The sequence below is a fragment of the Prenolepis imparis genome, unplaced genomic scaffold, assembly GCF_030444845.1.
Source record: "Prenolepis imparis isolate NDT839.2.m4 unplaced genomic scaffold, iyPreImpa1.0 SCAF_14, whole genome shotgun sequence".
Taxonomy (NCBI): domain Eukaryota; kingdom Metazoa; phylum Arthropoda; class Insecta; order Hymenoptera; family Formicidae; genus Prenolepis; species Prenolepis imparis.
In genome coordinates this window covers 27,196-50,800 of record NW_028141172.1, presented here as the reverse complement: position 1 = coordinate 50,800, position 23,605 = coordinate 27,196, and the positions used below count along the sequence as shown (strand labels likewise).

The following is a 23,605-nucleotide window of genomic DNA, read 5'->3' as shown; positions in this document are numbered from 1 at the left end:
ATTACTTTTTCAATACTTTTTAAATAAAATACTACTTTGTCAATAAAATTAACCCAATACTTTCGCTATATCCTGCGAAAATAGAATTTATTATAATTGTTCGTACAAAAACAATATTATTCTTACAGTCATATTATTTTAATATTCTAGTTATTCTTATAGTAGTATACTTTTATTTATATTTCAATTTTTATATGAATTACATTATAGAATTCATAAATATAGTATTCGATTATATGCATATACACGACTGGGTTTCGATTGGGAAAACGCTATTGGTCGCATTTAGCGAATATTAAGGTGCAGTCCCATGGAGCAGCGTACGGCGTAAAAGAGCTTGGCCAATCACAGGCTTTACGCTCGTTTTCATTACGCCATCACAGATTTTACGCTGTTGTATCCGGCGTAGTACAGCGCGTACAGATGTTTAAGCCTAGTCTACAATGGCAGTAAGCAGTAAGCAGTATGAAATGGGAATTGCCCATTTCGTTACTCCCGGTCTTTACATCCACTAAAAACAGTATACAATGGCAATAACAAGGCTGTAGGAATAGAGAGTATACTGTTTTTAGTGGATGTAAAGACCGGGAGTAACGAAATGGGCAATTCCCATTTCATACTGCTTACTGCTTACTGCTTACTCTATACTGCTTACTGCCATTGTAGACTGCCCTTTACGTGACGGCCTATATAATTCGGTTTAATAACTCCATGAAAAATAGAGATAAGGAGGCCGAACTAGCATTGAGGAATTATCGAAATGTGCGACCAAATGTCGAGCCTAATTGTAGTTTATTAATGCTCCGCAAGGTTGCGCTTTTGCCTCACGGGACTCACACGTACACGGTGAACTTTTGTGTTAGTCATTCTCTATCCTTCTTGCTCTACATCCTGCAATCTCTCCTCTCTCTCAAACTAACGAGCATCTTGTGATTGCAATGCCATCTATAGGTACCTATAGGTACTACTATCGGGCCTCGGTTTTGGTCGCACATCCCAAACACATAGTTCGGCCTCCTTATCTCTATTCTTCATGTTGTGGACCCAGCGTAAGGTATCAAGTGCACGATGTAAACTAGGCCGATGTAAACTAGGCCAATGTCCAAATAGTACATATTATGCCAGCCAATCACGAATAGCTGGTCACGTGACCAGTTGTCGCTACTCTCTCCCTTCTTGAGGTTCTCTACGCAATACGCAATACGCAAAAGGAACGTGTGCCAACCAATTGATTATAGCTTATCTGATAGAAACGAAAGGCTGATTGGCTAGCGCATCACTTTGTCGCGCATGTTATAAAATAAATGATGATAACGATAAAAGTGATAACAAAAAATTACCTTAACCTTTCTGTGTAATAATAGCATTAATAGCTACATGATATCGATGATACTTTCGTTATTTTGTGAAATAAAAGCTTATCAAAATTATCTTTTCCGTTTGTTCATCGGCGTGCTGACTAATCGAGATTAATCATATAATACAGAAATAATATACTAGTGTGTCTTCCTCATCGTTTCCCTATATAAAGTTCATTGTAATTCCACGAACCGCGACATTTATATAATTTACTTCTTTATAAAGAAAATTTCTCGTATATTTTACTTACACAATTTCTAGTGTAAATATGGAAGAATATTAATAATGATCATGCTCTATACTTGATGAAAAATTGAAGCGTATGACTGTCAGTGCATGGTATGACTATGCGACATAAAAGTATATATGGTGCAGCAATCTCTTATCGCTGAAATGTTTCGATTAATCTAAAGATACTTTAGAAAAAATAGATTTTTAACCATCATAGGTAAATGTGGCTTTTTTTGTATTAATTGTTTATTATTTTTCTATTCTCAAGTATATATGTTTTCTCTCTCTGGTTATAATAAATATTTTGCATTTTTAGCATCATGTTACATAATTACAATATAATTGCATATTATATATACATGTATAAATTATAATAATTTATTACATGTATATAATAAATTTTTTCAGTATAATTAAAAATTTTGCATTATATTAAAATAAATATATATTCTATATACATTACATACATGTAGTATATATTTTTTTAAATATTTTCTTATATATAATTATACATGTAATCACAGTAACACACGCGTGTAATGTATAAAAAATGTATAAATTTAAATAATGAAAATAATATTCTCCTTTTATTACAAAATTGCATCAATCTTTTATTTCATTAACTGTGTATACCTTTTTTTACAGAAAGAGCTCCCCGATTGTAGGGCATTTGTACAGTGCGTGTGCTGTTAAAAGTGGTGTGAAAGATGAGATAGATTTATTAATTCTAAGAAAATGGCACCAGAGTCAACAACTAGACTTTGCCATAGAAAATCCACGTGTTGCATGAAGATTCCATTAAAGTCAACCGAACAGATATATCTAATATTTCTCATACCAGCATTAATCAATTGTTTCGTATATATAATACATTTCGCTGCCGACTTGGTTGTAGCTATTCAACACTTTAAGGAAGAAAATTTATTATGGGGAGTTTGCACTATCGCAATCATGTACGCCCCAGCACTTACATACTTTATATTGACAATTTCAAGACCAGATTGGTGGATGACAGATGACGATAAAGTGTCAAAAGGTGTTGTTGGATGGTTTGCTCTTCAAGTACTTCAATTTATTGGATTTGTGTTTTTTGTATTGTACAGGTAATATACTTTCATTTTTGGTTAAAGTAAATTTTTCTTAATTTTTTATTTAATTAATAAATTATATAGTTTATTCGCTAGCTTGTAGGTTGCAATAAAATAGCCATGTAGGGAAAGTAGTTTATTTTTACAGATACGCAGGACTAATTGTACTCTCCGTGGATGCCATAAATTTATTTGGAGATGCAAGAGTTAAAACATTAAATGTAGCTGCGGCACCTGCAGCCATCGAGTTATACTTCTTCTTGCAAGCATGGTTCCAAGCTGCTCCACAAGCTGTTTTTCAAACGCATTTGCTCTTCAGACAGAGTTCTGCATCTCGCAGTTATCAATCTGGTATATCAGTATATATATGTATAGGGTGTGTCACTTGAGGATACGCCCGCCAAGTACATGCAGGGTTATTCCTTATCCCAAAAAGGAGTAAGTCGCCAAGTCCTGAACAATTTTTTTCTCCAACACTATAATGGAGTAATAATTCAGTAGTAATTCACTAAATAATGGAGTTATAATTCAATAAATCCTGTGTAATATGTGTACTCACACGCTGCATACTCTGTGCGACTTGCTGACGTGCGCCAGGATAAAGCTCAGCGCTGTTTGGCCGTACTTTGCGAATTATTACTCCATTATCAAGTGTAGTAGAAAAGAAATTGTTCAGGACTTAGTCTTTTTTGGGATAAGGAATAACGCCACATGTACTTGGCGGGCGGTCCTCAAGTGACACACCCTGTATATATATATATAACATGTGTATAACAGCTTTTTTATAGCTTAACAAGTTTTATTAGGGATAATTTGCTTAAGAAAAATCTACTATTTTATACAATAATCGAGTATATATAATTTATTTATTTATAGCGACTGTACAAGTGCTCTGCATTATTATGTCCATTGTAATACTGGCCATTGAGACAGCCTCTTTTCAAAGATTCGAGAGCCAACGTATAAATGGTAGAAAACTTCCTTGGGCAATGTGGCTGAAAAAGTACCATGTCGAGGTATATAATAATTCAACTTATAAAATATTTCAATAATGTTAAAATTATTATTCGTTTGTATAATCTCAATAGACTTGACAATCTCGGTAGATTTGCACTTAAAAAATTTTCTCGTTTACACAATCATTATTATATACTTGGTAAATTTCATACAATATTATTTGCATTATTTTATATATCCATTTGATTCTCCACTGAAATATAATTTACTTGATATTTCTGTGAATTATCGTGTTGGTACTAGATGTAAATTCTATTCAATTAGGAATTGAACAATATCGAAGAAGAAAAAGCGCCCTTACAAGCATTACCTTTATTTGAAAAAAAACAAGATGAAAACGTCGTGCCGCACGAATCAACAAGGACGACAAGATCGGTGGAAAGATCGGTGGTGGTGGAAGAAGAAGAAGAGCCGGCGGTTACCACTGAAAATGAATGGCAGCATCGGAATGAATCCCAGAATGAATCCCATGCAGCAGCAGCAGCTTCGTTGTACCGTCAGATTTCCGTGACTCCGCCGTTACCACCGAAAAATGCACGCGTGACACCGCCGCCAACGCCGCTTCGTGGTATCACGACGGTCGCGTCGCTTCCGGTACCGGACGCACCGGCACCACCTCGTCCAGATTCCATTTATCAAGATGAGGAAGAAGCAGCAAAAGCAGCATCGATTCAGGAGTCGAATCAAAGACTGATAGGCAGCAGTGCGCAGAGTCTAAAAGTTCCTAAACGCAAGTATTCTGAAAAAGGTCTCGAGGAAGATGATCCGATAGGAAAATTTCTATCCTTCCTCTGGTGGTTTCTCTTTATCCTGGCACGCGTGTTTGCCATTGCTGTAGCTTACGAATTTTATCCGGCGTCCTTACTGGCTGTGCTAGGTGTGCATTACGTCATCATGTTGATCTATCTCTTTTATTACTCGAAATACTACGACGCGATCACGTTTATCGTCAATTTCTGGCTCGGTATGGTCTACATATTCGGTCTAATTGAATATCGGATCAAATTCAAGTACGCCGATTGGTGGACATTGCCGTACTATGTCTTTGTGATCGCGCAGAACACAACGCTAACGCTAATGTGGTACTTGAACGCCGATTGGGACGGATTTTGGTATACTTATATATTTTGCACAATTTTTGCCAGCATGGCGCTCTGCGTTCTCTCGTCTATGGTATATCACGCGATATTTAAGCCAAAAAAATGTAGAGTGTATAGCAGCAGCTGACAGTCGTCATTAGTAGAAGAGGCTATATTTTTTGGATAAATCTTCTTCCGCTGGAAAATCGTACTTGCGCGCTCTTTTTGCTTCTATGCAAAATATAAACTATTTGCAAATTTTCTTCAAATGTCAATAGATCTCATCGGAAAATAGAGAGAAGTTAGTAATAAGAGCATAGTGAAGATATTTCTATAATTTATTTACACCTAAATAGACATGTTATCTTTTGACTTTTAATAAAGATTTAGATTTATCGTGTTCACATGTTGAAAAAGAAAATATTTCATACAAAAAAAAGGTTTATTAAACATGTAAGTAATTGTTATATATTACAATTGTGTGTGACTACAAGTCTTGCGTATTATTCGTAGAACAATGATCAGTGTAGAAAGACTGTTAGACATATATATAGTCACACTATATTTATTAGATTGGTGCAAAAGGGGGGTTTGGTATAAATTCAAACAAAAGTACAATTTGAATTAATCATATATTAAGTGACCATTAAATATGCTCACTTAATATAGCAAATCAAATCAAGTGTTGGTAAAAAAGTTACACCTTTTGCATCATTCTACTTTAGAGGCAGCACGTTTTTTTTTTTTTCACTTTTTAATAATATACTTTATAAATATATTATCGAAATATATATTTACAATATTATATATATACATTTATATATATATAAAAAAAAGGATGGCTCTATATATGCTCATGTATATGTATAAACACACGAGTATATTTGGAATTTCGTGAATAAAAATACTAGAGAAAAATTCTCGAAAAATTAAGTAACAATAGTTTTTATTTTTTTTAATGTAAGAATTTAAAGCTATTCGCGCGCGCATGCGCACACACACACACACAAAATCAGGATACCTTTACACAATTGTTTGTTTGTGAATTGTACGTTCGTGTGTACGCGTATACAATTCACAAACAATTTAAATTATATAATCTATTTTAACAAATTATAATTATATAATCTATTTTATTAATCTCATTGCTTGGAATTTTTTGCCAGATTAAGCAAGAGATCGATCATTCGTTAAAAGATAAATGGTCAAGTGGGACCATTTGCGCGCATCTTTCTTCCTCACACATGAATACTCGAATCTCTGTGAAGATTACCAAGCTGAGCCTCAAATAAAATATCATTCAATAATTTCTCAGCTATTATTCTTTGATCCAGTCTCATATTTCTAAGTTTTGCCGCAACATTACGACCGATCGCGTCATATTCATCCTCCATTACGAATGAATTATTAGAATGCGGTATTCTCAGAGACAAATCCGTAGATTCCGTTTCCTCGGATCGTCGTCGAACTGCTAGCGATGACGCGTCGTCGTTCCAATCCGTGGATCGGTGGTGCTCGTAAGATTCTTCGTTTTCGGCTGCACATTCCTCCTGCGTACGGCAAATACGTATGAGAATATGTTAATTTAATTACAATGTAAATAAACGGCGAAATTTGTATATATAAAATCATATTTCTAAGAGAAAGACAAACGACCTAAACACAATCAAGATTTAGATAATCACGAGTATTCATTTTATTAAGGTTTCCATGTTAAAATCAATTTAAAAAAATTTTATTATCATAATTTAAATAACTTTATAATTAATCCGATTACACAAATTTTAATCTCCTTCTTTCATCGAGTTTTATATTTTATATAATTAAATGTATAAAGTTTATATTCTAATTTTTGCGTCTCCACTCACATATAGAGCGGCAAGTCGATCTGCATTTCAAATACCAAAAACTGTGGGGAGCAATTATGCTTACCGTTTTGCAGCGCTTTTTATTTTGTAGCACTAGACGCTTTGTTCGCACTATCTCGGAACATTTATCGACAGCAGGCGACACTGAATCGATGTATACCATTGCCGGTTTTCTTTGATTAGATTTACATCTTATTTTCTCAATCAAAGACGGATGCAATCGCTACAATAATAGAAATAATAATAATAAAGTTTTCGTTGTATAAATCGTCTTGTAGACGATAAGAAAAGATCCAATAAGAGCCCGAGCGCAGTCATTAATTTCAATTAATTTCAATTAACTAGAAATAATTGTAAAAAAAGAAATTAAATGCGAAAATACAGAATATCAACAATTGCCTCTCCAGTAGCTCTTTCTTTCTTTCGATTTTGTATAATTTTATAAAAATCTTTTCTTTTCTCAAATCAATTTACATTTTAATTTACCTTTATATGACTAAGAAAATTGCCAGTAGACTTCAAATTGCCGTTCAACAATTTCTGACACTGCTGACAACGCACCGTGACATTGGTGTCCTCTACTCTGGTCACTGTAAAATACTCTCCATCTAATATAGCGGGTAATCTGATTGGAGTTAGAGTCGCGCTCTGTTGAGCGTTTGACTGAATCTGCGTCATTTGATGTGTCTGCTGCTGTTGTTGCTGCTGCAGCACCAATGTGTCACGATTCTCCTGACTTTGCACTTGCATCTGCTGGATAGGAGGTGTTTGACCGTTCACGGACTGAGTTTGATCAATCTCACGTTGGTGATTTGCAGCAGTAACTAGAGATTCATTGTACGTCTCAAATGTTTCCATTTTATTCTCATAGTTTTGCGTGGAAAAACTGTCCATAGCAACAAAATGCATGTAAGCCTTACGAGTCTGATAAGTGGATACAACGGACAAGGATCATTCGGCAGTCTCTTTTTCTCTTTCTCTCTCTTGGAATTAATTTTACAAGCTTGAATATTTGGAGTAGCTGGAAAAGAAAAACTTGTTACAGATTCTTCATACCAATTAAATATAATAATGTTATTTATCTAGAACTCTTGTAGAATTTCACACAAGCTGATTGAGATAAGAGCGTCTCGTGTGTGTGTGTGTGTGTGTGTGACGAATCTAGATAAGATAATAGATGAGAACGTGTATACATGTTTATGTAAGAGATTAAGAATCACTTACCACCAATTTTGTTGATCAAAGTTGTACTCTGTTATTACATCCGTATTATTGTATAACGTATGCAAATAAAAGACAAGGAACATTTCGCGCGTACTTTTTTTCATTCACATAGACACCTAACAAATAACTTTTAATAATTCTTTCCTCGCAATCACTCGTGTGCGCCTAGTGGCAACACTGGGGTAAACAAGGCATTTTTCCAAAAATTTTTTGTTATAAACCTTTTTCTTTCTTCTTTTTGTGATACAAGAATATCTTGTTACACGATAACAAATATATGTGTATATGTTACAAATATATTCTTTTTAAATTATTTTAGCATTATAGATATCTCCAGTATATTTTATTCGATAACCCATGTACATAATTCATAAAATAATTTATTCGTAACTAGGCGAAAACCAATTTAATATTTAATGGTTTACAGTGCAATGATTGCATATAGATCATTAATTAAATAAAGATTCTCGATTGCTTCATTCATTCGCGCCCGGTTAAATAATTCCGTGACGGAACGGCGGAAAACTCGATGAATCGCCGTAATATTTACACTTTTATAACCTATAAACTCGCCTGGATCGAATTCGATTTTTAAGCCGAGTCTACAATAGTGTAGTAAAGCCCCTTGCACAATACTAAGCGATAGCGATAGGAATAGCGAGAGCGATAGAATAATATCTAACCTCTGTTTCTATTGGTAAATATTTTTTATTCCACCAATAAAGCCCCTTGCACAATGCTAGGCGATAGCGATAGGAATAGCGATAAGCCTAGTCTACAATAGAGTCGTAAGGTCGTAAACGTAAGAAATTGACCAATCACAGTCGATTATTCTCCTCGAATTCAACTGTGATTGGTCAATTTCTTACGTTTACGACCTTACGACTCTATTGTAGACTAGCCCATAGCGATAGAATAGTACCTTTTCTCTATTCCTATTGGTGAATATTTTTTATTCCACCAATAGGAACAGAGAATAGATGCTATTCTATCGCTATCGCTATTCCTATCGCTATCGCCTAGCATTGTGCAAGGGCCTTAAGAACAGAGAATAGATATTTTTCTATCGTTATCGCTATTCCTATCGCTATCGCTTAGCATTGTGCAAGGGGCTTTAGTCTAAAGGCCCTTGCACACGTTGCCCTGTGAGGCAACAGAGGAGGCATGAAACGCTCGCGATTAATCGCGCTTTCGTACCGCGTGGCGTTTCATCGCACCGTGCTGTTCTTTAGCTGGAGTTAACAGTCTATAGTGATATAAAAGTCTGTGCTTTTTTTTTTTATACGCAAATTGACGCATGCGCACAAAAAATTTATATCTGATTTTTGGCTACTGTCATTACTGTGTGCTGTGTGTGTATCATTATTATATATATATACGACAAAACGTTTTTCGGCGTTATGAGACTTGACGTTTCTCGCGTTCTTGCGTGTTCTTGAATTTGGAGTGCATAGGAATGACCTGGACGTGTTTTTCGCATTTTTGACATTCTAATAATTTTTTGTTCCATATAATACATATCTCTTTACTATTTATATATCGGACTGTGTCGACATGTCGACACTTGATGTGGAAATTAAAGAGAAGACTGAAGAGAAGCAGCATACAAGGTCTTTTATATATTTCCTATATTCTCTCTTTCTCTCTCTCTCTCTCTCTCTCTCTCTCTCTCTCTCTCTCTCCCTCTCCCTTTCTCTCCCCCCCCGCCTCTCTTCTTTCTCTTTCTTTCTCGCACGCTCTACGTATTTAACATTATAGCATAGTATAGGAATTAGGGTTGCCAGATGTAAAATAACTATTTCCGGGACATTTTTTAGGCGACAGCTGAAAAATAGGTTGTTAAAAAATTTTAGGTAAATTTTTAATTAATTAATGACCTTCGCAATTTAACCTCGAACCGTACACATTTAAAGGTAAAAATAAAACAAGAGTTTTTTTTTTTTTTTTGTGAAAAAATATAATAATTGCCACAAGATTAATATAGTATACATACAACTTGTATTGTCCAAGTAAAAATTAATATTAGATAAGAACTATATAGTTAAATCAACTACATAAATTATTTAAAAAATTTACTGTATCATTTGGGCAATGTTTAAATAAAGTCAACGTACTTGAATAAAAATAAAATACTTTATATATAATTAAAAGAAAGTAACTTAAAAAGTTTCGATTCTTCTTTGGCTCATTTTTGAATAATGCTTAAACTAATATATGATGCGTTAATTAGCTACCATTTAGAAACATGAATGTTATATATTATGATTTTGTTGAAATTCTGATTTTCCGGGACAAAAAACTTTAATTACTGGACACGGGACAAGCTGAAGAATTCCGGGACTTTTTCGGAAAGTCCCGGCCATCTGGCAACCCTAATAGGAATACATGTTCATGTTAAACATTATTAATGATATATAACGTTTTTCACACACACACACACACACACACACACACACACACACACACACACACACACACACACACACACACACACGTAATTAATTCTCTAATCAATCGTATATATTAAACTTTGCATGTACAATTATATAAATTTTATAAAGATAGATTTTATAAAATCAATGATGAATGTTTTTGAATCATGCAAGTTTTATATCGCACAGTCTCAAGGATACTTGAGTTCTTATTTAGATGGATAGTCTTTTTTATAAAATTATTAATCATACTCGTACAACATGTACACTCGTATATTTATTTTTATTCGATCGTGAAAGAAATTACGTATAATTAAAAAGAAACTATTGGTTTTAGCGACACGGAAAAGTTCTGTTCCACTTTGACAAGGAAGGAAATCATGTCGGAAACGGATAAAAATATAGATTCAAAGAGTAAAAAGCACAAATTGTCGTCCGATTGCGAACATGCATCCAAAATAGCCAAGCGTGATATCGACGAAGATACCGCTGCTGCTGCACCCGCTGTAAGTTTCTCGAATATATATTTATTCGCCACGAGAGAGAGAGTGAGCGCTAAGAATGATAATATCTTGACTATTTACAGAGCGCAAGTATTCCCTCGGATCTGACAGTATCCGGAGGTAATGAACAACAAGGTGATAAATCTAATATAACCGTTGACAATACAGCTCTAGTAGCTGAACATTACAACATGTTGGAGGAAAAGGGACTCTCGTACAGAAATCAAAGTCGCATTGTATACATGAGAAATTTTAATAACTGGATTAAAAGCATGCTTATACGTAAGTATTAATTTTTAATTGAACAATGTCACTCCTAATCGTCAAATATATCATGATTACTCGTAATAATATAAAGATAAGAACCAATGAGAGAATTTAAGAGAGTTCTTGTTACATGATTACACAATAATTGTGAATGTCCAAATTAAAATTCCACTTTTGATTTAAATATCTCCAATGATATTTGAGATCAAGTTATCGATTTTTATTACCGATTCTACCGATCTTTAAATCTCTGTCAGTTTTTCTCAACATTTTATCAGTTGGATATATTATGGCGCGAGCGAATAAACTTATATATTATTAATCCGCAGATGAATATGTTGTCAAGCTGAGGCAAGGTAAAAGTTTTGGCGCTTCGTTAAGAGTGTTGGACATGTGCTGTGGGAAGGGAGGAGATCTTCTCAAGTGGAAAAAGGCTAATATCTCACATCTGATCTGCGCGGATATAGCACAAGTGTCGTTGGAACAGTGTCAGCAACGGTACAACGACATGGTGAATAGAAAAGGTTCTAAAGATAGAGGTTTCGCTCCCATTTTTAACGCAGAGTTTATAACGGCTGATTGTACAAAGGTAGAAGATATATATTTTCATTTTAAATCACACACACACTAGTTGCAAGAATTTATCTTTGCAAGAAATGCGCATTTGTCAATGGAATTTGGTTAATCAGAATTGTTGCAGGTTCGTTTGAGAGAGAAGTTTGCGGATCCCAGTATGCAACTAGATTTTGTCAGTTGCCAATTTGCATTTCACTACAGCTTTGAATCCCTACCGCAAGCGGAATGTATGTTGAGAAACGCTGGCGAGAGTCTCAAGCCTGGTGGCTATTTTATCGGAACCATTCCAGACGCGTATGATCTAGCGTATGTTTTTTTCTCCAAGTATCTAGTTTTTAAAAAATTCTATTTTATCATTTCATCCTTTTTTTAAAAATACATTATTCCGATATATCAGAATATAAAATACATGTTATATTATAATTTATAATTACAAGTAATTGAAATAAAATAATTCAATAACGTTAAATTTCTTTTAGGCCAAATTACACATGTTCTACAATCTTGTAAATTTTGAATTTAATTAAGTTTTCTCAATCCATCTTCAATTAGATAAAGTATATACAGTCACACAATTTTTTTTTATACAAGAAAGTATAACATTTTTTTTACATACAAGAGAGAGTGTATATATGCTTGATTTCTTTTTTTTTTTATATCTAGTTCTAGATGGCAAAAATGCGATGGTAATAAATTCGGCAACGATGTATATAGCGTCGAATTTATATGCGAGAACAAGACGAAGCCACCACTCTTGGGCGCCAAATATAATTTTCACTTGGATGGTGTGGTCGATTGTCCCGAGTTCCTGGTGCACCTGCCAACTCTGCGCAAATTGGCTTTAAAGCATGGTCTCGAGTTAATGACGTTTGAAAGGTGAGAGAGAGAGAGAGAGAGAGAGAGAGAGAGAGAAAGAGAGAGGGGAAAGGCGAGAGTATATTTATTTAAACATGTGTAGATTAATATAATAAAAATAATATATACATGTACATATAGTTTAAATATACATGTATTCATATTTATTGGGGTGTGGTGGATCTACTTCATTTTTAATTTAAATTATTATATTAAAAGAAAAAACTTTTTTCTAGATTCGACGAGTATTATGAACGTTTTAAAGACGAGGGCAGATCTCTTCTAGGAAATATGCAAGCGCTAGAAACTTATCCGCCATATCACGAAGCACCTTTGCTCGGCGATCCAGAGCAAGACTATCAACATGCTGTTCGATATATGCAGAACCTGCCCGCCAATCATCGCAAGATTGGCACTCTCTCGCAGTCGGAATGGGAAGTTACTTGTTAGTATAAAAATTACAAAAAAAAGATAAGAATTCGGATCAATCCGATTTTAAATTTTTCAACAATTATATTATTCTTTTACAGCATTATATGCAATCTTTGCGTTTCGAAAAATGAAGACCATCTGGAACAGTGAGGGAAAACCAGAGTATGTGAAGTTGTAAAGTGTACACAAGTTTAGAAAAATAGGTAAACTGCAGCGAATGATAAAAGAATGATAAAAGAATTTTATCTGATTTTACATTACAATAAAAAATTTTGTTACTATAGATGGCTTATTATAGTATGATATCATCCGTGTGCGATACCGCGTGTGTAAAACCGCCTAGTTGCGTTTTATAGAGACTGACAATCATGAAAAAATCTCATTAAAAACTTGAGTCATTGAAATAAAAACAACTTTCCTTCACTTACATTAAGATTTGATTCTTTCCAAATGCAAGAAATTTTTTAGTATTACACGAATGATTTATATAATAATAAGTACGAAGTATAATCTTTAAAATATATAAAAATTATTTGAAATACATGATCTGTAAATATAATTTATAAGACTCTGAATAATTTTTTTCTGTAACGTTAGAATTATATATCTAGGCAAATATTTATACAATTATTAGCTCGCGAAGAAGCTCGGGAAGAGAGAATAGTGTCCTATATATCTTTTTATCAGACGATATAAACGATAGATTTAATAAAATTATCCATCTCGTGTATCTTGATCATATTAATATAAGAATAATTTATAAGAATTGCGCATTTTTACTTGAAAACAAATCTCTTTGAATTTATATTTTTTAAAAATAATCATTTTACGAAAATCATCCAAAAGTTTATTTGAATTTTATATATACACGAAAAAGAGGAAAGATCGATATAATTCTTCCGCGTGCCAATATTTTGAAAATTATCGAACGTACAATTAAATGCAACTTTTTAGGATCGAATGTGAAATACGAACTTGTAGTATCAATCGAAATAGTTATATATTTCGCGGTGACGAGGAATATTTCATATAAAATTATTTTAAAATCTAGTAGATTCGAAAGTGTGTATGTACACAATAATTTCTAAATTATCGCGTTTGCATATTTTTTTACTTCAAAATCTTAACGAGATTGAGAACAATATTTCAATTTATTTACAACGATATCGTTTTTTTTTTTTTGTAAATTGACAATGACAACACTTAACCCTTTTTGTGTGAGTATAAAATTTTCCATTTTTGGAAGAATACTTTAAATATTTTTTTGAACTTTTTGCCAAGACTTGATTTCTTTCGACTTGAATAGAAAAGAAGAAAGAAAGAAGTCTCTTGATCGAGAAATGAATCGGTAATCTGAATCAATAATATAATTTCGTAAAATTTTATATCAATTATGGCTAATATAATTTATCAAATACGCGAATTACATGTAATGCGTAAGATTTTTTTCGTACGTCACGGAAAATTGGAAATTGAACTCGTCCATGAGACACGAGACTAGTCCGGTTTTTTTCAATCGGTTTAGCGTCGCGGTGAATGACTTGCGTCGGTTTTGTCGGGGTCGGGGTTCGGGCTAGATCGGGCGAAGCGATCGTTGGATTCGGTTGTGAATGCTTCGGAAATTAAAGAGGCGGGGCGAGCAGGAGCATGCGCAATTGTGCGTTTCTGGCACTTGGTGCTGGGTACGTGCGCGGCGTTCTGGCGCGCACAGGCACAGCAGAGATAATAGTAGCTCGTGGTCGCTCGTGGTAGACTTGCAACGGAACGGGCAAGTTGTGGCGCAGAATGCATAAGTAAATTTCTTTCATTCTTTCTCTCTCTCTCTCTCTCTCTCTCTCTCTCTCTCTCTCTCTCTCTCTCTCTCTCTCTCTCTCTCTCTCTCTCTCTCTCGGTCGCAGTTTCGTGCTTTTACAACGGGACGGCAGATAGATACAAACGACTACTCGCACACGGTTGGAGCTGTGTGTGCGTGTCCAGTTTTCTTCGCTTCTTGTCCCTCTACTGGCGATAGCGCTGTTACCTCTCGCCCGCGTTGGCTTACACAGTCTATCACATACCGTACATCTCGAGAAATGGAGCTCGAGCAGGCGGCGCCGCAGATGAACGCGGACCTGGTAAGTGCACATTTCGCAAATGCATAAACCATCGCAGCCTCGTACGTGCACGTTTTCGCGATATTCGGTCACGGGAGCGGTCTCGCCTCTTGGTCGCGACACGATCGTGTCGACGCGAAATTTTTCTAAGTCCCAAAATGGCGTCTGTGACTAAGTCCTGTATCGTGGTGCTCGAGCACTCGAGATCAAGATGTTTCCGCGACTCGGCCGCAGACGCCAAATCTGATCGACGCATAAATCTCCGTAATATCTTGTACGTTTTCATAATTCAATTCGGGCTCTACCGTGTTTCAGGAAAAGAAGGCCAAGGAGAGCGGCGACGGCGGCGGCGGCGACGTCGTCTCCGGGAATCATAGCGGTAAGCGGTTCTTTTTTCCTTCGGTTGTCTTGTTTTATAAAGACAAACGCGGATGAGCGAGAGAACGAGCAAAGTGTCAACAATCAGAGATGTGACGATCATACGCGAATGTCAAGTTGGAATCAGCGAGCGTCTCGGCTGATTATCCGAATCGAACGTCGCGAGTCGACACGTGTCTCGTAATCTTTTGTGAGAAGTGAGAAGCGCCGGACAGCAAGATTCGCGATTTCACGCACGTGGACACACTCGCCTTATCCTTGATTTCGATTCTATGTTTATCGACCATGATTTATGTATAAAATTCTGAGACACGATAAAATTTCAGTGATCACCTTTTCTCTCTAAAAATATATTGGTTTTTGATCGATAAAGCACTTGATAATTGATAACTGCGATGCAAGTATTTATTTATGGACGAACGTATATTAAAATGATTCCTTACACACACACGCACCCCCGCGTACGTGTGCACCTTATGGGGTTACGTATCCATACCTGTATATACACACACAAATGCTTGAGGTATATACATTCGCGATAACTAGATTAAACAAGAACGCGCGCCTTTTAAATTAATTTTTTGGCGGAATTTAACGGTGGAATGCATGTCTTGTATACAAGATTCACTAAAATGAATCGAATATGCAAAGCATTTACTTGGGTTTTTCCAATTTAAATCAAAGCCAATCAATCATAGTCGATTATCTTTCGCTGTACTGCTCAGGTTTGAGAAGAGAAACACGAGCGTCTATCATATATTATTCCTTTTATAATAAATTAATGTCTATCAGACTTTATATTATACTCGTATTATACATACAAGTGTCGTTATACAAGATTACACTTTTAAATGTATAAATTAAATCGATATGTCATCATGCTGTAAAATTTATATATCTGTATTTGATTTTTCTAGATCATATCAATGGCATGTCTAATGGTTTCGATAAAAAAAGGGAACACAAGTCCGAGCATAGAGATAAAGACAAGGAACGATCTCATAAATCTGATCATAAGGACAAAGATAGGAGTAAGGATAAAGAGAAGAATCACAAGAGCGAACACAGGGATAAGGATAAGGACAGCAGGCACAGACATGGTTCCAGTTCTATGAAAGATAAAGAAAAACACGATAGTAGCGGTAATAAGGACAAGGATAAAAAGAGTTCTTCTATCAAGGACAAGGAACATAAGAGTAGCAGTGGTTCGTCTAGCAAAGATAAAGACAAAAGCAAGGAACATCATCACAAATCGAGTTCGAGTTCTAAGAACAAGGACAGGTATGATAAAAGGAAGAGATATAATTAATCGACAAATAATTGATTCGAGTTGCAAAATATCATAGACCTTATAGATATGGACCGATGGCAATACATGAGACAGATCTTGTCCGGAGGGGGTTAGAGAGAGAGAGAAACATACTACTCTCTCTCTCTCTCTTACACCAATGGTATTTCCAGACACTCGGAGAGAGAGAAAGTACTATCTCTTTTTACAAGTGTCCGGAAATACCATTGGTGCGAGAGAGAGACTAGTATGTTTCTCTGTCTAACCTCCTCCGCGGACGCTGCTGCTTACAGAAATTATATAGGCAATTGCCAGTTCATATCTATAAGGTCTATGCAAAATATTCATACACATGTTTTTTTCAGATATCACAATAGTTCCAAGGACAAAGACTCTAAGAGCAAAGATAAAGATAAGTACAGACACACTAGTTCCTTAAATTCTAGTTCGCGCGACAAGGATCGAAATACCTCGAAGGACAAGGAGAGCAAAAAGCACTCTAGCGAGAGAGACAAAGATCGACATTCCACTTGTCATTCTTCGGGCGATAAAGAGAAACATCGTTCGTCGGAGAAAGATAAGGACAAGCATAGATCAAGTTCATCCAGCAGCAAGGATAAGCAGCATCGTCATGAAAAAGATAAAGATCGCCACCGACATGATAAAGACAAATGTAAGTAGAGTAATAAGAATAGAATCATGTCTGCATAAATATCCGATTTTGCTCTCCTTAATCGCTCGCGCTCCAATTATAGCTAAACATCGTGACGAAAAGGAAAAAAGGGACAAGGATACGGAAGAAATTAAAATAAAGGAAGAAACGGATGTCAAGTTGAATCATGTAACCAACGAAAGATTTCATTATAACGAAGTCAAATTAGAGATGAAGGAAGTAAGATTTTGTTCGCTATTACGTGCCGCGAGTGTTTTTGAGAAGATAATGAGAAAATGAGAAACTGCGAAGCAAAACTTTTTTTTTTCTTCAGGAACCTATGACGCAACTAGAATTAGAGGATGACGATGACAGCGGTGGTGAGCGACCACTCTATATCAAAGAAGAGGACGATGACGAGCAGGAAGCCGTTAAGAAGGAGGATAGTATGGACTCGACGGACGGAAACGATACCAGACTATCGGATCTTCACAACACGACCTTAAAAACGGAAGAGGACTCTGAAGAAGATAAACCATTAGTAATTTCGCTTTAATTAATTTAATTGTAGCAATCAAATGTGCAAAAGTAAAAGAATGAGTAGTTTGTAAATTATTTATTATCGTTTATACATGAATTATTTTGGTATCATTCGTCAGAGTATAAATATTTTATCGCGTCTTGATATATAAATTATTACTTTTCGCAATTCAAATGTCATTTCAATCTTTTAATTCAATTAATCTTGTATCGATGCAGTCCTCGAGATCGAAAGTATCGCCGAGTGTAAAGAGAAAGATCGAGTCGGACCAAGAGGAGGAGGAAGTTCCTCTGTCGGCGCGCAAGAAACCTAAAAAAGCGACCAGCTCGAAGATCAAGAAGAAGAAACGAAAACACGATGGGGAGGACGACGATTCTGAAGCAGAATCCCAAGAGGTATATAGATGAACGCGGTCTCTCCGCCGTGTCTTTTTATAACCTAGTTGTGGAAAAAAAATCTATGAAATACACTTTACAATATATTTATTATAGAAATTGAAGAAAAAATCTGCAAAGACAAGAGGATCAAGTACCAGCCCGAGAAAAAAGAAGCAAGAAGAGAAGCAAGAAATTTGGAAATGGTATAAACATTCAAAATTAGGTGCGCTCCACTCGATGCTATTTTCGCTTCCAAGTGCAAAATTCTTCGCTCCGATTGGTCCATCGAACGCTTTGAAGTGTGAAAATAGTGTCAAACGGAGTGTATTCATAATTTTTGTGTATTCATAATTCACAAGTTTTGCGCTAAAGCGGTGATTTGTTTTCCGCGTGTAATCAAGAGGTTGATCGCATAATTGGGTAAAAATTACAAAAATGAGCGAATTTATTAGAAAATTTATAATTTTATCGATTCAAATCTAATAAATTCACTCATTTTTGTAATTTTCATTCAATCGTGCGATACACGACCGACTCTGCGTACATGTTGTGAATTCATATCTCGATCAATCTTGTTAATCCGTGATCAAATTCAGATTTGGGGGGGGGGGGGCTGTTATGAGAGAGTACGCCTATCGTGCCGATATAAAAAAGTACAGGGAATAGAAACAGAGAATAGATATACAAATTGCCTGTACTTGTGTGTGTGTGTGTATCCTGCAATAGGCTCGTCTATTATCTAGGGATAAAAGTCGGAATTGTGAAGTTTCTAGATAGACTTGGATATCGCGCTGGTTGTGCCATAACCTATATCTTTGTACCCAATATCTTTATCCGTGTCGAATATTATATGTGCGCGCGCGCGTGCGTGTGGTGAATCTTGCTTCGTTCAAAGATGCGAATGATAATAGAATATAATGAAGAATCGTATAAAAGATATAATTTATTTCTTCACAAGATGCAATGCTACTACTACAAGTAGTTATAATTATAGCTACAAGACAAGAAGAAATCATCAGTCACTCGAGAGGTTAACTTTGTGTGTAACTTTGTTAATCCGTAACAATGTTGCGTGTTTTTTTTATTCTTGTACATATATATAACACTAATCCATCTTGCATTATAACACAATCTTTCTACATTTAAAGTCACTCGACGCGGTAATCAAATGTTAAATGCTTTCTCTTCTTCAGGTGGGAAGAGGAGAAGAAAAGCGACGGCACAAAATGGCATTTCTTGGAGCACAAGGGACCAGTGTTCGCACCACCCTACGAACCATTGCCCGCCAATATCAAGTTTTACTATTATGGCAGAGAGATGAAGCTGAGTCAGGATACGGAAGAGGTTGCAACTTTCTATGCACGTATGCTGGATCATGACTATACGACCAAGGATGCTTTCAACAATAACTTTTTTCACGATTGGCGGGAGGTGATGACCGAATCGGAACGCGCCAAAATCACCGATCTATCCAAGTGTAACTTTAAAGAGATGCACGCATACTTTATGCTCAAGAGCGAAGAACGCAAGGCCCAGACGAGAGAGGAGAAACAGAAGATTAAGGAGAAGAACGAAGAGATTCAGAAGGAATACGGTTTTTGCGCTATCGATGGTCACAATGAGAAAATTGGTAATTTCAAGATCGAACCCCCCGGCTTGTTCAGAGGCCGTGGCGAGCATCCCAAGATGGGCAAGCTAAAGAAGCGAGTACTGCCGGAGGATGTGCTCATCAATTGTTCGAGAGATTCAAATATACCAAAACCGCCGGTTGGCCACAAGTGGAAAGAGGTGCGACACGATCCCAATGTCACGTGGCTCGCGTCTTGGACGGAGAATATTCAAGGTCAAGTAAAATATGTGATGCTGAATCCGTCCAGCAAACTCAAGGGCGAAAAGGACTGGCAAAAGTACGAGACGGCGCGGAAACTGGCGCAATCGATCGACAAGATTCGCGCCGAGTATCGAGAGGATTGGAAGAGCAAAGAGATGCGTATCAGGCAGCGTGCCGTCGCCCTGTATTTTATCGACAAGCTGGCGCTCAGAGCTGGTAATGAAAAGGACGAAGATCAGGCGGACACTGTGGGCTGCTGTTCCTTGCGGGTAGAGCACATCAAGTTGCACGAGCACGGCAAAGACGGCAAAGAATACATGGTTGTATTCGATTTCTTGGGTAAATTCTCTCTCAAAATCATATTATTATATATAATTGAAACTAGATTGTATCCGTGTGTTAATATCATATATATATTATTATAACAAATATTTTCCTATAAGCAAGAGAGGCGGTCCAGTTTTACACACACATACGTGTACGCGCGCGCGTGCACGCAGGATTTAAATTTCAGTAATGTATCATTTCAATCAGTACGATCGATTCTTGCATTTTTAAAAAATATAAAGCATGCCAAAAAGTTGGCAATCATCGAGTTATTTTACAAGCAAATTAAAAATTGATAACGCGATTTCATAGATTAAACTTGGTTTAATCGCCATGTATTCAGTGTCGGATATATAGTTGTGCGAAAAAGGGTATTCTTTTATTTTATATCATACTTAAAATATTGTATTATGTAAAACATTATAAGCTTATATCTATTGTGTTTTATACATGTATCGTATGTCGTATCATCTCCGATTTTACGTAACGTTATTCTCTCAATAACTCTCTCTTTTTATAGGTAAAGATTCTATACGATACTACAATGAAGTGCCGGTGGAAAAACGCGTCTTTAAGAACTTGCAACTCTTTATGGAGAATAAATCACCGGGGGATGATTTGTTCGATCGTCTCAATACTTGTGTGATGAACAAACACTTGAACGAGCTAATGGAAGGTCTCACCGCCAAAGTGTTCAGAACTTACAACGCGTCGTGGACGTTGCAGCAACAACTCGACAAACTGACCGACCCAAATGACACGGAGGCGGAGAAGATTCTTTCGTACAATCGAGCTAATCGCGCCGTCGCTATACTATGTAATCATCAGCGTTCCGTACCAAAAACGCACGCGAAATCCATGGAAAATCTCAAGACGAAAATTGAGGCGAAGAAAGAAGCGATAGCCGAGTGCGAATTGCAAGTCAAGGACGCCAAACGGGATGCTAAACACGGCTCGGTAAAGGAGAAAGTGTACGTTATTTTTTATTTATTATATAGTCTCTAGACATCGCGTATCGTTTGAAATATATAAATCTTTAAAAGCCATAATTAATACATTTTATATATATATATAATATATTTTTTCACATTACGCGGTTGGGTGTTGATACATTTACCGCATGAATTAATCCTTTATTATGCTTTTACAGAACATACGAGAAGAAGAAAAAACAATTGGAAAGATTGAAGGAACAATTGACAAAATTAGAAGTCCAGGCGACAGACCGAGAAGAGAACAAAGAGATCGCGCTGGGTACTTCTAAGCTGAACTATCTCGATCCCAGAATTTCCGTTGCATGGTAATGACATCTTTATTTAATTTTTTCAAAATTTATATTTTATAATTTTTAATTTTATTTTACTATTCTCTTTTATTTTATTTTACATTTCTTTTACAAACGTGCGCGCGCGCGCGTGTTTGTGTGTGTATAGTAATATTAATAAATTTTCTTATTCAATATCTCGATACTTGTTTTGCATTATCTCATGATTGTTTTTACGTTTTACATTTTTTATAATTTTATGAATTTCTATGATATTCTAGGTGTAAGAAGCATAATGTACCTATCGAGAAGATCTACAACAAGACTCAGAGAGACAAATTTCGATGGGCGATAGATATGGCAGGTCCCGATTATGTGTTTTAACTGTTGTGGGTCATCATCCACATCGCTTCAAAAGGAGGTTATTTCCCACTGATAATGTATCTAGTGAATTTTACGTTCTAACGAAAAACCGGGAGACTTAAAAAAAAAAAAGAAACAAAAATAAAAAAAAGAGTATGCATGTGCTGTATGTTGTGTGTGCGCGCGTGTGTGTGTTCGTGTGTGTGTGTGTGTGTGTGTGTGCGTGTGTGCGTGCGTGCGTGCATGCGTGAATGTATGTATGTGTGCGTGCGTGCGTGCGTGTGTGCGCGCGCGCGCGTGCGTATGTGCTTAAATAATGAAAAAAATTTTTTACATTTATGAAATATAAATGTGAGAAAGTGTTGCGAACATATTTTCTATAGAATGGTGTACGGTGTATGTGCATTAAATCACGAGGGGCAAGAAGCGCGATTATATACTTGAAGAAGAAGAAGAAGAAGAAGAAGAAGAAGAAGAAGAAGAAGATGTAATTTGATGCAGTATGCAAACCCGCCAATCTCTCGAGTCAATCGTATACACTTGTTTTGGAAAATTGTGTTCTAGCTACATTCAGCTAGCTTGTTCGTCTATGTGCTAGTTCGTGCATATGTACAGTACTAGGATATAAAATCTACAAGAATACACAGGAGGAAATCGCAAATAGACGAAAGCGACAAGAGCTTTGATCATTCATTTCGTTTAGATAGAAATTTATTCCGAGCGTATATGAAATTAGTCAAGTAGCACTTTAAATTCGTGCAAAAAAAAAAAACGTTTAAATTCATAGGCATGCATGTAGCAGTAATTGGTGCAGCTGCAAAGAGCGCGAAATAATTTAATGCATTCCGCGCTAAACTTTGGCATGCCATGGAGTATGTACAAGAATATATATAGGTGCGCTCTTGTACATACGTAGGAAATATTTATGCGAGTGAGACGGGGGACACGACTTGAAGTACATATTAAGGAAAAAACCAAGAAATCAACTATCGCGGAGGAGGCAGCTGATGAATTTTATATTCTCTTAAAGCGTACATACGCGTGCATATACATACATGTATACTTGTTTCTTTCATAAATGTATGATAATGTCATTCATCAAATAGCACATTTACATTTTACAATATCGTGTATGAGGACATTATATGTGTATGTAGGGTATATTCGATATTGTGCACATTTTTTATATAAATGAAAAAGCAGAAGATTAGCAAAGGATTAGCAGATTTTCGCGGGATCGAGATTCGCCCAATCTCCCGCTCCCCTCCCTCATAAATAGTATATGATAGCGAAATTTATATTTAAGTGACTTATCTGACTCGCCTTTAGCAATTTATGTTTTATAAGGTGTCTCTAAACTAGATGAATAAACGAGAAATATATATCGTATTCTTAAATTTCTAGCGTTTTTCGCATATCTCTCGCGTCGACCTTGCGCGCAGAATCGAACCCAAGGATATTAGCGCGTGCGCGATCTTTAAACACACACATTTTATGCTTGATTGGCGTTAAACAATAAAATATAGCATCAACTTGTTATTCTTATCTTGGCGCACGTGC

The 23,605-nt window shown here is 36.0% G+C and overlaps 4 protein-coding genes across 11 annotated transcripts; 3 read left to right on the top strand and 1 right to left on the bottom strand.

The window, feature by feature from the left end:
- Window positions 1-1,277: 1,277 nt before the first annotated feature.
- On the top strand, window positions 1,278-5,174 carry LOC145945470 (uncharacterized). Of its 2 annotated transcripts, XM_083054510.1 has the most exons (5): window positions 1,278-1,807; window positions 2,236-2,693; window positions 2,827-3,029; window positions 3,555-3,694; window positions 3,960-5,174. In XM_083054510.1, exons 2-5 carry the CDS (start codon window positions 2,326-2,328, stop codon window positions 4,920-4,922), a joined length of 1,674 nt encoding a protein of 557 aa, XP_082910636.1. In that variant the 5' UTR covers window positions 1,278-1,807; window positions 2,236-2,325; the 3' UTR covers window positions 4,923-5,174. The 2 variants fall into 2 exon arrangements, with proteins under 2 accessions (XP_082910636.1, XP_082910637.1); XM_083054511.1 differs by lacking the exon at window positions 1,278-1,807 and having other exon boundaries at window positions 2,469-2,693; window positions 2,814-3,029.
- Window positions 5,175-5,509: 335 nt separating this feature from the next.
- On the bottom strand, window positions 5,510-8,545 carry LOC145945474 (uncharacterized). 2 transcript variants are annotated; one of them, XM_083054519.1, is made up of 5 exons: window positions 7,867-8,542; window positions 7,563-7,663; window positions 7,129-7,466; window positions 6,707-6,865; window positions 5,510-6,324 (listed from the first exon to the last, which is right to left on the bottom strand). In XM_083054519.1, exons 3-5 carry the CDS (start codon window positions 7,390-7,392, stop codon window positions 6,013-6,015), a joined length of 735 nt encoding a protein of 244 aa, XP_082910645.1. In that variant the 5' UTR covers window positions 7,393-7,466; window positions 7,563-7,663; window positions 7,867-8,542; the 3' UTR covers window positions 5,510-6,012. The 2 variants fall into 2 exon arrangements, with proteins under 2 accessions (XP_082910645.1, XP_082910644.1); XM_083054518.1 differs by having other exon boundaries at window positions 7,129-7,663; window positions 7,867-8,545.
- Window positions 8,546-9,168: 623 nt separating this feature from the next.
- Rnmt (RNA guanine-7 methyltransferase) lies at window positions 9,169-13,697 on the top strand. Of its 2 annotated transcripts, none has more exons than XM_083054290.1 (8): window positions 9,169-9,476; window positions 10,636-10,804; window positions 10,885-11,083; window positions 11,398-11,657; window positions 11,769-11,950; window positions 12,308-12,520; window positions 12,736-12,944; window positions 13,030-13,697. In XM_083054290.1, exons 1-8 carry the CDS (start codon window positions 9,421-9,423, stop codon window positions 13,107-13,109), a joined length of 1,368 nt encoding a protein of 455 aa, XP_082910416.1. In that variant the 5' UTR covers window positions 9,169-9,420; the 3' UTR covers window positions 13,110-13,697. The 2 variants fall into 2 exon arrangements, with proteins under 2 accessions (XP_082910416.1, XP_082910417.1); XM_083054291.1 differs by lacking the exon at window positions 9,169-9,476 and adding an exon at window positions 9,572-9,719.
- A 943-nt stretch (window positions 13,698-14,640) lies between these two features.
- Top1 (DNA topoisomerase 1) lies at window positions 14,641-23,442 on the top strand. Of its 5 annotated transcripts, none has more exons than XM_083054846.1 (13): window positions 14,641-14,724; window positions 14,830-15,045; window positions 15,340-15,403; window positions 16,320-16,683; window positions 17,056-17,363; window positions 17,446-17,582; window positions 17,677-17,883; window positions 18,102-18,278; window positions 18,375-18,463; window positions 19,454-20,430; window positions 20,939-21,389; window positions 21,569-21,718; window positions 21,964-23,442. In XM_083054846.1, exons 2-13 carry the CDS (start codon window positions 15,004-15,006, stop codon window positions 22,064-22,066), a joined length of 3,069 nt encoding a protein of 1,022 aa, XP_082910972.1. In that variant the 5' UTR covers window positions 14,641-14,724; window positions 14,830-15,003; the 3' UTR covers window positions 22,067-23,442. The 5 variants fall into 5 exon arrangements, with proteins under 5 accessions (XP_082910972.1, XP_082910973.1, XP_082910971.1 ...); XM_083054847.1 differs by having other exon boundaries at window positions 14,641-15,045; window positions 21,964-22,103; window positions 22,429-23,442; XM_083054845.1 differs by having other exon boundaries at window positions 14,641-15,045.
- The last annotated feature ends 163 nt before the right edge of the window (window positions 23,443-23,605 follow it).

Excerpts from the sequence above, each read along its gene's own strand:
- LOC145945470 (XM_083054510.1), top strand. The coding sequence starts at position 2,326 with ATGGCACCAGAGTCAACAACTAGACTTTGCCATAGAAAATCCACGTGT. Across the intron at positions 2,694-2,826 it reads GTGTTTTTTGTATTGTACAG|ATACGCAGGACTAATTGTAC; the intron begins GTAATATACTTT and ends TTATTTTTACAG. Across the intron at positions 3,030-3,554 it reads ATCTCGCAGTTATCAATCTG|CGACTGTACAAGTGCTCTGC; the intron begins GTATATCAGTAT and ends ATTTATTTATAG.
- LOC145945474 (XM_083054518.1), bottom strand. The coding sequence starts at position 7,551 with ATGCATTTTGTTGCTATGGACAGTTTTTCCACGCAAAACTATGAGAAT. Across the intron at positions 6,866-7,128 it reads ATTTTCTTAGTCATATAAAG|CGATTGCATCCGTCTTTGAT; the intron begins GTAAATTAAAAT and ends CTATTATTGTAG. Across the intron at positions 6,325-6,706 it reads ATAAAAAGCGCTGCAAAACG|GAGGAATGTGCAGCCGAAAA; the intron begins GTAAGCATAATT and ends TGCCGTACGCAG.
- Rnmt (XM_083054290.1), top strand. The coding sequence starts at position 9,421 with ATGTCGACACTTGATGTGGAAATTAAAGAGAAGACTGAAGAGAAGCAG. Across the intron at positions 10,805-10,884 it reads CCGCTGCTGCTGCACCCGCT|AGCGCAAGTATTCCCTCGGA; the intron begins GTAAGTTTCTCG and ends GACTATTTACAG. Across the intron at positions 11,084-11,397 it reads GATTAAAAGCATGCTTATAC|ATGAATATGTTGTCAAGCTG; the intron begins GTAAGTATTAAT and ends ATTAATCCGCAG.
- Top1 (XM_083054846.1), top strand. The coding sequence starts at position 15,004 with ATGGAGCTCGAGCAGGCGGCGCCGCAGATGAACGCGGACCTG. Across the intron at positions 17,583-17,676 it reads TCAAATTAGAGATGAAGGAA|GAACCTATGACGCAACTAGA; the intron begins GTAAGATTTTGT and ends TTTTTTCTTCAG. Across the intron at positions 18,279-18,374 it reads CTGAAGCAGAATCCCAAGAG|AAATTGAAGAAAAAATCTGC; the intron begins GTATATAGATGA and ends TATTTATTATAG.